This window comes from Barbus barbus, assembly GCF_936440315.1.
Source record: "Barbus barbus genome assembly, chromosome: 2".
Taxonomy (NCBI): domain Eukaryota; kingdom Metazoa; phylum Chordata; class Actinopteri; order Cypriniformes; family Cyprinidae; genus Barbus; species Barbus barbus.
Genome location: NC_136730.1, coordinates 7,871,165 through 7,886,782, shown reverse-complemented (window position 1 = coordinate 7,886,782; position 15,618 = coordinate 7,871,165). Strand labels below are relative to the sequence as shown.

General features: G+C 38.4%; 1 protein-coding gene across 1 annotated transcript; it reads left to right on the top strand.

Annotated features, from left to right (window-relative positions):
- The first annotated feature begins 1,289 nt into the window (after positions 1-1,289).
- LOC306879754 (cornifelin-like) lies at positions 1,290-15,181 on the top strand. The gene is made up of 4 exons (XM_079432931.1): positions 1,290-1,390; positions 2,013-2,117; positions 3,157-3,302; positions 14,715-15,181. The coding sequence occupies exons 2-4, from the start codon at positions 2,015-2,017 to the stop codon at positions 14,841-14,843; spliced, it is 378 nt and encodes a 125-aa protein (XP_079289057.1). The 5' UTR covers positions 1,290-1,390; positions 2,013-2,014; the 3' UTR covers positions 14,844-15,181.
- Positions 15,182-15,618: the final 437 nt, after the last annotated feature.

Below are 15,618 nucleotides of genomic sequence, written 5' to 3'. Positions count from 1 at the left end.
TGGATACTGAATTCATCCAGTACGTCCATTATGCTAATTTCCCATTCATATTTGTAAATTTATGACTTTTTAAAAAATAAAAAATATTCATTTCACATGCTTTTATTTTATGCACCTGTTTTTGCTCCTGTCTGGATTGGTCTTTGCTGGCATTTGATTCAGCTTTGGGATACTGGAAAATGCTTTTTATCTTATCAATATGTTATGTTTGCTTATTGCTTTTTTTTGTTTGTATTTTGCAGGTGGTTAATATAACCCCAACATACACACATACCACACAGAATGGCACAATAGTTGTCAGAGAGAAAAAAAAATGATATTTTGTTTTTGTGATCTTTCTTGTGAGAAAGAATAAAAGCAACTACTCCCATTCACCTCAGTATCACTTTCTATTCATTGTCCCACTTCTAATGAAGTGGTGCTTCATAATCAGAGAAATTAATGAATAAGGAAATTGTAGAAGGAAAGTGTGTCCCTATTGTGGTTTTTCATGGTTTTTTTTTGTATGTAAGTTTTCGCTGTGACTGCTGTTTTGTGATTTTTACAATAAACATTAGCCTACATCGAAGCAAACAAAACATGGTTATTCAAACTCACCTGGGTCACTACCAACCCATCACTATTAAACCCATTTGTTACTTTCATTTTTGGTCTTTTCACAAAGGACAGGAAATCCATTAGACAGAGAGATTAATTGGATTCATGGTGCCCAAACTTACACCTTTTACACCTGCTATTCTCCAACTCTGCTCTGGTCTAATTCAGAAGAGAAAAAAAAACAAAAAAAAAAACAAGGAACACCTAAATGCCTCGAGATGGCGCACCTCGCCTTTAAATGTTTAGCCCTTCATTCTGTGATTTTCTGAAACTGATCAGTTGATTATTTAATCGAATTTATTTTAGTAAAAACACGAGGCATGCAAAGCTTTTGCTTTTGCAAGATTTCATTCAGGCAGTCATTTACAGTGTAACAAATTCAGATCTTAGATTGTTAACTTCAATATTACACCTTTAGATGCTCTCCCATTTTAATGGCTTAGATTCAATTTAGTATAACAAGAATTGTAAACAAAACCATTTTGCACAATTAAATGGTTCTTTTATTAAATAGTTGATGAAGTTAATTCCTCAATCAATTTTCTTTTCCACAGAACTACCGGTTTTTATTAAAATGGTTTTATGCTTACTGAAAATTAGACACGTACGCCTTCTCTTTGTGCTGGCCAGAAAACAAAACGCAAACAAAAAAAAAAAAAAAAAAAAAAAAAAAAGAAAGATCGCTTAAGGCTGGGGTACTCTTCTTTCAAATCGCTTTGCCTTTCAGATAGGTTTCATTTTCCACTGCAGATCACCACTGCAACACTTCTCCAGCGTCCAGACTGAAATCAAGGTAGATCATTATTTATTTACTAATGTCGAAATGTTTCATTCTAGTTTATATTTGTCTTAAGAAAGAAAAAGAAAAAAAAAACTCAGCAAAAGTTAAAGGATTTATTTCTTTAAATGATCGAGTGCTAAATGCGAAATGCTCACATAACAGTTTCGGTTGTTTAATTATCACATTGTACGTTCACAATAACCACACAATCCGAAATATGATCGCATTATACTTGTAATGTAAGACATAGCCTACATTTTCATGAAGTTTTGTAGCCTATGTTATCTCTTAAATGATCCAACCAACTATTTTCCACTTCATTAATCTCATAATGGAAATAGGCACAACGTTCACGTTCAAAACTGTATAACTTTTTAAGGGAGTGTATAACAAGCTCGGAATTCAGTATACATTTCAACGGGATATAGAATGTGTGGAAGAAATGAGTTAAAAACTTTAGCAACGACGCGTCTCTTACTAAGTTGGCAACTCTAAACTTAGCTATAGTTCTTTATTCTTACAAATAAAGTGTGATTCGTTACTTTAAACTTCACAGTCATTCACATCCATCTCCTTATCTCTCTCTCTCTAACCACCCTCCCATCCACTCCCCTCCAACATTTCTTCCTTGCAGTCATGGCAGCACATTCACAAATGACTACAATTGTAACAACCCAGCATGTCTCCTCTGGTACCTGGACTACAGGCATGTGTGACTGCTGTTCTGATATGAGCACTTGTAAGTAACCCACTGTCCCATAACCTCTCGGTTCCCTTTTCTTTATTCCAACTTGTTTGAATGTGAAATCCTACCCGATCCCAAACCTGTTTTGATATTACAAAATCAGAGTTCCAGAGAAACGCTGGAAATTACTGGAGAAAGTAGGCACAGCCTTCCTGTTAAACTACAATATGTAATTAAAATTAAAAAAAGTATTGATGTAGGACGACTTTATGAGATCATCTAGCTGACCTTAGTGCAGCTTTTATTTCTCAACCACAGTTTTTTATGGCTTTATAATGATACAATCCTTAGAAGGCAAATGTAGATCATCATGACATATCACACACATATGTGTGTATATATATACATAGATACAGTGGTGTGAAAAAGGTTTGGCCCCCTTCCAGATTTTTTATTTTATTGCATGTTTGTCACACTTTAATGTTTCAGATCATCAAACAAATGTATATATTAATCAAAGATAACACAAGTAAACATGCAGTTTTTGAATGAAGTTTTTTATTATGAAGGGAAAACAAAATCCAAACGCACATGGCCCTGTGTGAAAAAGTGCTTGCCCCCTAAACCTAATAACTGGTTGGGCCACCCTTAGCAGCAACAACTGCAATCAAGCGTTTGCGATAACTTGCAATGAGTCTGTTACAGCGCTGTGGAGGAAGTTTGGCCCACTCATCTTGGCAGAATTGTTTCACACAGGGCCATGTGGGTTTGGATTTTGTTTTCCCTTCATAAAAAAACCTTCATTTAAAAACTGCATGTTGTGTTTACTTGTGTTATCTTTGATTAATATTTAAATTTGTTTGATGATCTGAAACATTAAAGTGTGACAAACATGCAAAAAAATCAGGAAGGGGGCCAACACTTTTTCACACCACTGTATATAGAAATCATTGGTAATACTTTAGATGGTGCTAAAATGCAGCACCTACATTTTGATATCTGTTCAAGCTCAACTTTGGACAAAGGTGTAGAAGGTCTCCTCTTTAAATGTACTGCAAGCCCAGAGCTAAAACATCCCTCATGTGGTTTACAGGTTGCTGTGGCCTTTGGTGTTTCCCCTGTATGCAGTGTCAGACTGTGTCTCAGTTCGGCTGGTGTTTCTGCATGCCATTGCTGGACTGCTGCATGGTGGTGTCTTGTTGTCTCCGCCAGAAGATGAGAGAGCAATATAACATTCATGTGAGTTCACGCACACACACACACACGCAATTAGGAAAACAGGAAAGACTAATAGCTAGAAAAGTAATAGCTAATGTGCTAGAGTGCACACAGAGGGGATCAAATGATAGATTAATCGCTTGTTGCTTCCTGTTTTTTATTGTCCTGGGTGTTTCTGATGTTTTGTATTCACATGTTCCTGACACAAAACAAGCAAAATCCATAAAACTTTGTATAAGTAAAAGTAGCCATGTATTCTGGAAGTAATCACCATAGAAACCACTCATATTTTATTATATTAAACTGATTTTTTGGGAGGGTTCTTAAATCCATGACTGTTTGCTCTTTAAACAGCATTGCCATGACGTCATTAGTCACATTGCATTTATGGCTCAGGTGTTTGGCTGCATGTGTACAATCTTAAAGGAATAGTTCACCAGTAAATGAAAATTCTGTCACAATTTACTCACCCTCATGTTGTTCCAAACCTGTATGACGATTTGTAATTTTGTGAAACACAAACTGAGGAATATTTCAACTGTTCTTGTCCATTTAATGTGGGTCCAGAAATATCCATTGTACGGTCAAAAGAACACATTTTTCATGTCCTGCTAAAGAAAACAAGTTTGGAACAAAGGTGAGGTTGAGTAATGTTATGTTATGCCAATCTCGAAAGTTTTCTTGAATACATCTGCCAATTAAAATGAACATGCAAATTGCTTATTTATGTGTGTTTCTGTACTAAGTACTTTAACTACTACTTTTAGTTCACTATGATAACCACAGACAAGATTTCAGTTCCCCATGTTTCATCATGCAATTCACCACTTCCAATTTTTAGAGAACTGAAGAACAGATGTTCATGAAGATTGAACATCAGTGAAAGTCGAAGAGATGTGGAAGTTCTTTCAAATTCAGTAAAACATACATTTTTAAGTTTTAAAAACTGCTTGTGACTGTGAAAAACATTTGGGCCACTGGTGCGAGTAACACATAAATAGTTGTGTAATACAATGGAAATAAAAATTACAACTTCCAAATAGGGGTTGGCGATTTGAGCTAAAATTCATATCACAATAATTTCCACTGTGCAATCCAGACGATATCGATATGATATCACGATATGAGAAAAAAAAAAAAAAATTGAAATCACATTTTAGTAGACCTTAGTTAAATTAGAGGCAAAATATGTATTTTAACCATTGTGTACTAAGACTGACGGAAAATAAAAAGTTGCGATTTTCTAGGCTGATATGGCTAGGAACTATGATATGATATTACGCAGTGCCTGAAAGTAGTCCCCAGCTAGGTAACTAGTTATAATATAGCTGGGGACTACTTTAAAGCGCTGCGTAATATCATTGCGCCTGCTGCACCCATGGTACGGTAGCAAAGTTCCTTGATTATTACGCCAGAATGAGAGTATAGTTCCTAGCCATATCGCCCTAGACAGAGCCGATCCTCCCTATATGCAGAATACACAAGCTGCGTAGGGCCCCCTTGCTCTCAGAGATGTTTTAATTTTAGTTTCGTTTTTGAATTTGGTCAGCAGTTAAGAAAACATGAATGATCATTTATTTTAATGTGGTGCGCTGTCATACTGTCTACGTAAAAATCAGCCAAATCATGTAACGTGAATGTCGTACAGTCTCTTGCTCTTACTAAAAAAAAAACGGGTTGAAAGCATACAGAGCCGCGGAATAGATACTGTTTCTCAAGCACTTTCCGTGAGGGCGATTCGAGACAGAGTGAAACACAGACAAATGCACTTCTTTCATCCCAACATCTCCCCAATCCACCAAACACTTCACTTCCTGAATTAATCAGCCATTTTAAATGAATGCTTTAATGACAAAGAATGTGACCTCCTACCAGCAGTATGTGCTCATAAAAAATGCAAGTGTAGAGCCCTGCCTTTATGGATGTGCAGCATAGCCACATTAAAGTCTGAGTACATACAATAAACATACTAAAGTATCTCATCTCTGTCAGAGGCACTATAAACCTTCATTAATGATTGAAGTGTTGTATGACTTCAGTCTTTAGCTATGTGTAGCCATTTAGCCTCCATGTGAAGCCAATTCATCAGAACTTTAACTTATTTCACAATGCATAGCTACTTTGAATGTAGCTTCATGTGAATGCTTTATATACTGCATCTGAATAACTCTTAAATAAGGTTTTAGTTAAGAAAATCCTGTCAGGAATCAAAGACGCAAGTAATCCCTTCACATTAGCCGATAACAGACAAATGTCTTTTTGTTGTTGTTTTTTATTCTTTATACTCATCAAGTTGTTGGGAATAAAGGGTTACTAGAAAGGGTTACTCCCTTTCACAATGCATGGCTACTTTGGCACTACTGTGGCCGAGAGAGCTCAATGCGCTGCAAATAGAAAAAACCACCTGCAAATTAAGAAAACAACTTCGTCAATTTGACAGCAGGAACTGTAAATGCTCACAACAAAAATAAATAAAGAAACGCGCTGCAAATGCTCACAACACTAACAAATAACTTTTGACTGAAAGTGTGGACAAAATGGATCAGACGCTTTCAAAGATACCGTGTCGCATCGGGACTGAACAAGAGAGACGACAAATTCCAGATCAATACTCTAATTTATTTCATGGGTGATGAAGCGGAGGATAATTTGAATGCTTCCACTTTAAATGCGGACGAAAAACTCTACGCGGTGGTGGAAAAATGTTTCAATGATAATTTTGTGGGGAAGCGTAACATTATTTTCGAGAGAGCCAAGATTAATATCCGTAAACAAGAACCAGGCGAGTCAGCTGATATCTTTATAACGGCGGTCCATATCCTGGCAGAACACTGTAATTTTGGAGTTTTGAAAGACAAATTAATACGCGATCGCATTGTTGTGGGGATACGAGACATGGCACTTTCAGAAAAACTTCAGCTGGACTCTGATTTGACGTTGAGCAGAGCTATCAGTCAAGTGAAACAGAACGAGATGGTTAAACGGCAGCAAGCTATTATGCGGAGCAGCTCTCCACAGACGGATGAGAAAAGTGGATGCATTTTCAGGACCAGGAAAAAGAAAACAGGCAGCATATAACAGTAAACAACAAGCAGGATACGCAATAAAACAGACAGAGACTGCATCCAGCTCAAGTAAATGTTCAAAATGTGGCAGAACCCCTTCTCACATTTGGAAGGAATGTCCAGCTAAGGATGCGGCATGTTGGAAATGTGGGAGAAGGGGGCATTATGCAGTAGTATGTCTTTCCGGACAGCTGGTGCAGGAAGTGTTTGAAGAACAAGACACAGATGAAGACCCCCTTTATCTAGGGGAAGTAAAAGATCACAATGCGGGATGGTGCACAGAAATAACACTGAATGGAGAAAGTATTTCCTTTAAAATTGACACTGGCGCCACTGTCACAGCCATCCCCACAAAACTATATGATTACAGAAGAGACGGACCGTTGATGGAAACAAAAAAATTGTACGGGCCCAATAATAAACGACTACAAGTTGCAGGACAGGTAATGTGCAAGTTAGAAAGCAAAGACAGCACAACCTCTCAGTCTGTTTTTGTGATCGATTCACTTTCCAGACCCCTACTGGGCCTGCCAGCTATTGAGGCATTACAGCTTATTGAACGGATTGATGAAGTAGAATTACCACAAGAAAGGTTCCGAAAGAAATTTCCAAGAAGAAATTTCCAAAAGTGTTCACTGGATTGGGAAGGCTAGAGGGAGATTACTGCATTCGCTTAAAAGCTGACGCTATGCCCTATGCACTCACAACCCCACGCAGAGTGCCGATTCCTTTGGAAAACAAAATAAAGGAGGAGTTAGAGCGCATGGAACGAATGGGAGTGATTTCAAGGATAGAACGACCGACAGAATGGTGTGCCGGCATGGTGCCTGTGTTAAAGCCAAATGGAAAAATCAGGATATGTGTCGACTTAACTAAGCTAAATGAGGCAGTATACAGAGAGCAGCATACATTACCTTCCGTTGAACAGTCACTGGCCCAACTGAACGGTGCAACAATTTTTACCAAGCTGGACGCACAATCTGGCTTTTGGCAGATACCACTGGCACAAGAGTGCAGAGAACTCACAACATTCATCACACCATTTGGTCGATTCTGCTTTAATGTCCTACCTTTCGGCATCAACTCGGGTCCAGAAGACTTCCAGAGACGTATGTCTCAGCTCTTAGAGGGAATAACAGGAGTAATATGCTATGCCGAAGACGTGTTATTATGTGTTAAAGATAAAGCCCAACATGAGGAGAGACTGACTGAGGTACTCTCCAGAATTCAGAAAGCAAACCTAACTTTAAATGAGAAGTGTTCCTTTGCACAGTCTGAAGTTTTGTTTGAAGGCCACAAAGTGAGTTCTGAGGGAATTGCACCAGATCCAGAAAAGGTGAGGGCAATTGTGGAGATGACTACACCTCAAAATGTGGCAGATGTTAGACGTTTCCTGGGCATGGCCACATACATGAGCAAGTTCATACCCCATTTCACCGCTTTTAGCTATTATGCGGCCCGCAGTTGGAACCAGCTTCCAGAAGAGATCAGATGTGCTAAAACATTAGCCACATTTAAATCAAGACTCAAAACTCATCTGTTTAACTGTGCATTTGTTGAATGAGCACTGTGCTATATGTCCGAACTGACTGCAATGAATTTTAAGTATAATCATTTTCTTTAAATTTATTTTAAATCAATTTCTATATCATTTTAAAATTCCTTGTTTTTATTATTTTTATTTCCATGTTTTTATTGATTTTTAATGTCTATTTCACTTTCTTTTATGTAAAGCACTTTGAATTACCACTGTGTATGAAATGTGCTATATAAATAAACTTGCCTTGCCTAAGCAGCCAAATCGCTAAAATGGTTGCACGGTGTGAGATATGTTTGAGACATCAACCCCAGCACACAGAACCTATGATACCATCCCATTTACCTGGATTGCCTTGGCAAAAACTGGTGGCAGATCTGTTCTTCCTGAAGGGCACAACCCTACCTCTTGGTTATCGACTACTTCTCAAGGTATATTGAAATTGAAAGGATCCCCACCACTACAGCTAAAGGTGTAATAGAAGCCCTGAAGGCCATTTTCTCTAGGCATGGCGTACCGGAAACACTAATAAGTGCTAATGGCCCACAATTCACATCCGCCGAGTTTTTAGCCTTTGCTGCAGATTATGATTTTATTCATATAACCAGTAGCCCATACTTTAGCCAAAGCAATGGGGAGGCAGAAAGGGCCGTGAAAACAGTCAAGACATTGCTGCTAAAGAATCACGATCCTCACTGTGCACAGTTGGCCTACACAGTCACACCGCTGCTACATGGGCCTTCACCAGCTGAAATGTTAATGGGCCGGAAATTGAGATCTCCACTACTTTTGTCATTTAGCAGACGCTTTTGTCCAAAAAAAATAAATGCCACTGCCACAAGCAAAGCCACAGCTCAAGCCACGATGGCCGAACAAACGAGCGTTCAAAGAAAAAAATTAACGGCTTAAAATAACACAGACACTGAACTTCAACAGGAGACACAAAGCCACTGTGAGGCCTGAGCTGAAACCAGGACAATCAGTATGGATCTCCAAGTCACAACAACCATCAACGGTGCTTGGCAAAGCAAATACACCAAGGTCCTACATAGTTCAGGCAGGAACAGAGGAATTTAGGAGAAACAGAGCCCACCTTCTTGCTCAACCAGAGATTTCAGTGCCGGCACCAGAGACCCCAGTGTCCCAGAGGGAAACTACAATAGTACGACCAGAGCTGTCTGTTGAAGTACCAGATACCGCAGTGCCTAGGAGAGAAGTAGAAGTGGAACAGGTATCTGAAATCACATGCATGGAGAGAGCAAACACTGAGAAGAGGGGAGAGCCTACAAGAAGACAAGTGAAGCCACCAAAGTGGCTTAGAGATTCTGTTCACTGAGTTACTACAAGAAGAAAAGTGAAGCCAATAAAGTGGTTTAGAGATTATGTTCACTGAGTTAAGCATAAAAAGAAACCAAAGAAAGACCAACAGTATTCTCACATGTTTATTGTTCATTTATTCTCAGGAAATATGTTTACAGAAAGGTTCAAAAGTTAAAGTTGCCCCTACAGGGGAGATGTAGTAGATGTCCCAAAACGGGACTGGTAGTTGTGACGCATGCGTAAAAGTTCATTTAACAGAATCCATCTTGCTAGCCGTGTGTTTTGTGGATTTATTTCTACAGTTCCAAACCTATAAAAGCTTTGTTCATCTTCGGAACACAATTTAAGACATTTTGGATGAAACCTGGGAGGCTTGTGACTGTCCCATTGACTGCCAAGTAATTAACACTGTCAAGGCCCAGAAAAGTATGAAAGACATCATCAAAATAGTCCATTTGCCATCAGTGGTTCAATTGTGTTCCGAAGACGAACAAAGCTTTTACGGGTTTGGAATGACATGGGGGTGATTAATGACAACATTTTCATTTTGGGGTGGAGTAACCCTTTAATCTTTAGCAGATAGGCACTTTTAAAATTGACAGTCTCTCTCTTCTGAGAAAATGGACCAGAAATAATGAGTCATCCTGTATTGCATTTTTATCACTTGCATCTTAATATGGTTGGGATGTAAATAAATGCTACTGGCTAATTAAAAAAGGGACACACCAATTGTTATGCCTCACCCTAACATCATGTATTAATAGGAAATACACAGGAAACAAAACTTACCCACCCAAAACTTAATTGTTCTTCTAAAAGTACCCACCCTTATGGTCCCGCTCCGATTCAGCCCAGTCCTCCTTCTCCGAGGCTGAAATGGACATAGAGTCCTCCTTGCCTTCCTGGCCGAAGGAAACAAAGTCCGCGACAGACGGAGGGGGACGGAAACAGTCATCGGAGAAGGTGACTGGGGATCGAGGCGACCGTTGAGAACGGTGGCTTCGCGCCAAATCGTTGCTTTCACCTGATTCAGAAAGTCCCTGTTTTAATAAATGACTTACTGAATCATTCCAATCAAACAATTTGTTCCAAACAGCTGATTCAATAGAAATGAAACAAGTGAGACCATCTGAATGGACCGTTGAATCACTGGTTCACTCGATTCGTTCTAAAACTGATTCATTCACGGAATGAAACTCTGTGTTGCTATGCACTGTTGTCGGGTGTGTCTCACTCGTACTGGAAAGTGAAGCTGCGGACTCTTTGATCGCCCCCTGGTGGCTGGCTGCAGTACAGGTCATAAACCCCGCCCTCTCCATGTAATTGAATGGGACTTGAGTCATAACAAAAAAATTAATTCCAATACAATTTTCCAAAATATGATTTTGGTCATTTAAGGTAGTTTTTATCACGCTGCTATATGTTAAATTGTTCGTTTTTTCGATTTTAGCTAGTAATTTGATGCTATAAAAATGGGGCGTGCTGTTATGGATGATTGGGTCTGCGGGAGTTTGGGCAGGAGTTTGATTCCGCGGCTCCAGCTCACGACTCTACTGTGCAGACTCGTGATCCAAACGAATCTGTACTGCGCAGACTCGGGCTCCAAACGAATCTGTACTGTGCAGACTCGGGCTCCAAACAAATCTGTACTGCGCAGACTCGGGCTCCAAACGAATCTGTACTGCGCAGACTCGGGCTCCAAACTAATCTGTACTGCGCAGACTCGGGCTCCAAACGAATCTCTACTGAGCAGACTCTGGCTCCAAACGAATCTCTACTGAGCAGACTCGGGCTCCAAACGAATCTGTACTGCGCAGACTCGGGCTCCAAACGAATCTGTACTGTGCAGACTCGGGCTCCAAACGAATCTGTACTGAGCAGACTCGGGCTCCAAACGCATCTGTACTGCGCAGACTCGGGCTCCAAACTAATCTGTACTGCGCAGACTCGGGCTCCAAACGCATCTGTACTGCGCAGACTCGGGCTCCAAACTAATCTGTACTGAGCAGACTCGGGCTCCAAACGAATCTGTACTGCGCAGACTCGGGCTCCAAACGAATCTGTACTGCGCAGACTCGGGCTCCAAACGAATCTGTACTGAGCAGACTCTGGCTCCAAACGAATCTGTACTGAGCAGACTCGGGCTCCAAACGAATCTGTACTGAGCAGACTCGGGCTCCAAACGAATCCGTACTGAGCAGACTCGGGCTCCAAACGAATCTGTACTGAGCAGACTCGGGCTCCAAACGAATCTGTACTGAGCAGACTCTGGCTCCAAACGAATCTGTACTGAGCAGACTCTGGCTCCAAACGAATCTGTACTGAGCAGACTCGGGCTCCAAACAAATCTGTACTGAGCAGACTCTGGCTCCAAACGAATCTGTACTGAGCAGACTCGGGCTCCAAACGAATCTGTACTGAGCAGACTCTGGCTCCAAATGACGTCATTTACTCACGATGGCAGTGGCCATACTGAGATGTTTTGGCTTCACTTTTCTATAGAAGGAAGCGGAGATGCGTCGTCCATCTTTTTTTTACAGTCTATGACTGTTGTATAAAACGAATAGCACATTTGTGCTCGCGGCTTCACGCACATATGCTGATATACAGAAAAGTACATTGCTTGTGCAATGAATATAAAAACGTGAACGCTCATACATGGGTATATTTTGTTTCATTGCTGGAATTATAAGGACATTCTAACTGTATTCTAATGGGCTTAATTGGGTAATAAATGCTTTTTGGACTCTCAAGACGTTTTTTTTTGTCTCTTTTTTTCAAAGTTGGTCGCTCTTATCTCTTATCATCTCTCAGTCCCTCACAGTCACACATACATTTTGTCAGGAGAATGTCTTTCAATTCTAATCAAGGAAAAATCATACCCTCTGTTGTCTTCATTTTAAAAAACTTCAAAAGTTGCGCTTGAATCATTTTGTGCGAAAAATGACGAAATTGCTTCTACTTGTGCATAGCTTGTTACAGTACCCAGTTCTGATTGGCCAATCACCGTTATTTAGTTCGTAAATTATCATAAGTAGAGAATTTTAACATTTCATGTGCATGATAAGTTTTACATAATACACAAAATGAATAATCCAAAGGGGATGGTAAGGGAGGATAGTGGTTTTACAGAGGGGATGCTTTTTGTAATTTTTTTCGACCAGGGGGATGTCACCCCCCCGCATCCCCCCTCAATTCGAGCCCTGAGTATACTTGACTTATACTTAGAAAAAGTCTCTAAATATATTTGAGCTATACTTGTTCTCCTAGAATCTATGTTTTCATTGTTATATGGTAGGGGGGCGCTAGTACACATCTTCTGTAAAGAATTTCCAAAAAACACAAGTGAAGAAGAAACCAAAACAACAGATGCTTCCACATGTAATCTAACATGATCATCAGACATAAAACAGCATCAAAACTGTGCAAAGGTTTGGAATAAAATGTCGACCAATGAAGAGGTAATAATGATTGACTCATCTACGTTTTGATTATCATTCTGAATCCAGTCATAGGCTAGTCTTTTTTCAGCTTTTTGTTCAAAATTGTATTTTGTTTATTTCTTTATTTTTTATTTATGAAACTTACCCACATTCAAGAGTTTAAAAACGAATGCATGAAGCTAGAATACAATATTTTTGTTTACAAGCAGATACCCTGTTCTTTCTTTTGATGTTTTGTACGTTCAGATATTATATAACAGAATATATGCAAATTAATACCTAATAGGGACATAGTTGTATAGTTAAAGTATGATGTGAAGTTCACTTATAATTTTTTTTACGAGTATACTTTCAGGATAAATATACTAAACTAGTAGTTTACTGAGACTATACTTCAAAGTGTACTAAAAATGCTACTATAAGTATTTAATTAGTAAAGTATCAGTATACCTATAATTCACTTTTAGTATAATTGCAGTACAAGCTAAAAACATTGATGTAAGCTAGTTGTGTACTCAAAGTTTACTACTGTTAAACTTAAAGTATATTTAAAAGTATACTTTTATATACTAGAAAGTGGGCCAATTTAGTCCCAATGATTATTGAAATAGTACTTACAAGTATACTGCTAGTACACTGATATTTGTATACTTACTACATAAAGTATACTTAATAAAATAAACTTGAAGTATACTACTTTTTGGTAAGGGTAGTTGGCCACATGAGATAACAAAGCAGCTTGGAATCAAATGTAAAAGCTCACATACAAATCAAGTTGCATTAATAAATGATTGATCACATGCAAATAAAACCGCAAAACACAAAACGAATTAATAAGAAAATAAATCAAATCAACTAAGGGAGACAAACATTACTTACACATAATTGACGGTAAAAGAAAACAAAAAGAAAAAGGTTTAATGTATCAAAAAAATAAAAACACAGAGCACACTTTTTATTTCATATAAAAGAGATCACATCTCCAATAACAGAAGCATATATATCAAGCGGGGCACTAACGGCACGGTAAGAAACAGACCAAGCAGTCCCCTTCAGATAACGGCGACAAAGGTGTGTTCACGGTAGTATAGACAGCAGCACTTTAGCAGCGCGAAGAGCAAAACAGCATAAACATACTAGCCCAATACAACAAGCACATAGAAATATGCTAGCATCATGCTAATCATTCTCGAAACATGCTTGCAATTTGCTAATCATGTTACCAATATGCTAGCAACATCTAGCTTTCTAATCTGTGTATCTAAAATTTCAAGCTTTTATAACTGCTTCAAACGTTCAGGCTTGGCTTTCTCGAGCTACCTTAAAGTTTGTTAACACAATTTTTTCATCTAGTCATCATTTAAAGTTATTGTTCTTGGTGTGAACAGGCTCTAATCTCTAATACCGCTTCAGTGCGTAGTAAGCGTATCCCATTTTCCATCATGTTCAGGAACTCACATGCCCCAAAATTATGCATTGTCAACGAAAACGTACAGCATGAGTTAAATTATTACAAATTATTTGGTAGTAATACATAAAGTGCTGCGTATTTTATTGGTGCAGAGGACATTTGCAACTGCTTTTTCTCACTTAATTAGAAGCACCACAATTAAATGTCATCTGTTACTGTCATGTACTATAATTACATCTGTGTCTTTAAGATGGGGGAGTACAAAGCATGATGGGAATTTTGTTCATGTTGTTTGTGAATTCATGCCAGAGAAGTAAAGACGCTGTTGGTAAAATATTAACCAGCGTGTGACTGATTTAATTCAGTAAAATGTGCTTCCTCTGACAAGAGATCAGAAAACTTAAGAAACAGCTACATAGCAGTTGCAAAGAGACTACTTTAGAAAATGATAAAGTGCAAAGTGTGGGCCAAATACAGGAAATACATCATGCAGTTAGACAAGTGGTCAAAACCACAAGGGTGGGTATTGGAACAATAACCTGTTTGTCAAGCCAGTTCAAACGAATAAGTAATCATACTTATAAACTAATAACTAATATTGTTATATATTTTACATATATATATTCAGTGGTTTTATTGAAACTCTTTCTTCCTCAGGGTTCCTGCTGCGATGATTTTTGCACTCTCTGCTTCTGTTATCCTTGTGCCTGGTGTCAGATGTCTCGGGAAATCAAGATTCGTGCTCATTCTGGGGCTGTGGTCACCCAACAAATTACACATAGTTAGAGATCTGTTTTGCTGTGAGTTATGGTAGTATGGGCAAAAATTCATGCAGGTGATGAAAACTGATGCCCTCTACCTAGTGGTGACTTGTAAACAGCAAAGTCCTTTATATTGCATGCTTCACTGTGTTTTTCACAAAGATTACCTGTTACTGTGCTGTTTATATAATGCACAAATGTTTGTAACTCACTTTTCATAATTTTACAAATTACAATATATATATATATATATATATAGGCATGGCATATGTTATGTGATAAACAGATAGCGTAAAACAAACATCCTTATTGCTTCACTATGTAATGCAAAAAATAAAACTTCTGTTTTATAAAATGTTGTATTAGTTGAAATTCATTCCAGTAATAAAATGATGGGCTAATAGAAAACCTACTCTGGTATGTTTACATTTTTTTTTGTATTTGTGCATTTGCTATGCTATATCTCAGGTTTGAAAACAAGATCACAACTTTTTTTCCCACCACTACCCACAGAAAAACTTTTGAAATGCATAGATGTGTTTGTGACACCATCTGTATATAAAAATGTTGTCATAATCCTTTCTGAAAGTGTTATTTTTATAAAGGTTATGTTCACAGAATGCAAATAAAAGAATTTTGAATATGGTGTTTCACCGATGAAAAATACTTTGCATATTTGCAAAACTTGTAGTACATAGTTACAAACATTAATCTTTGTATGTGCTTTGTATGATCACATGGATTATGTTGCCCTGGCAACAGTTCACCAATTGTGCACATCAAGTCTGACTAACTAATGG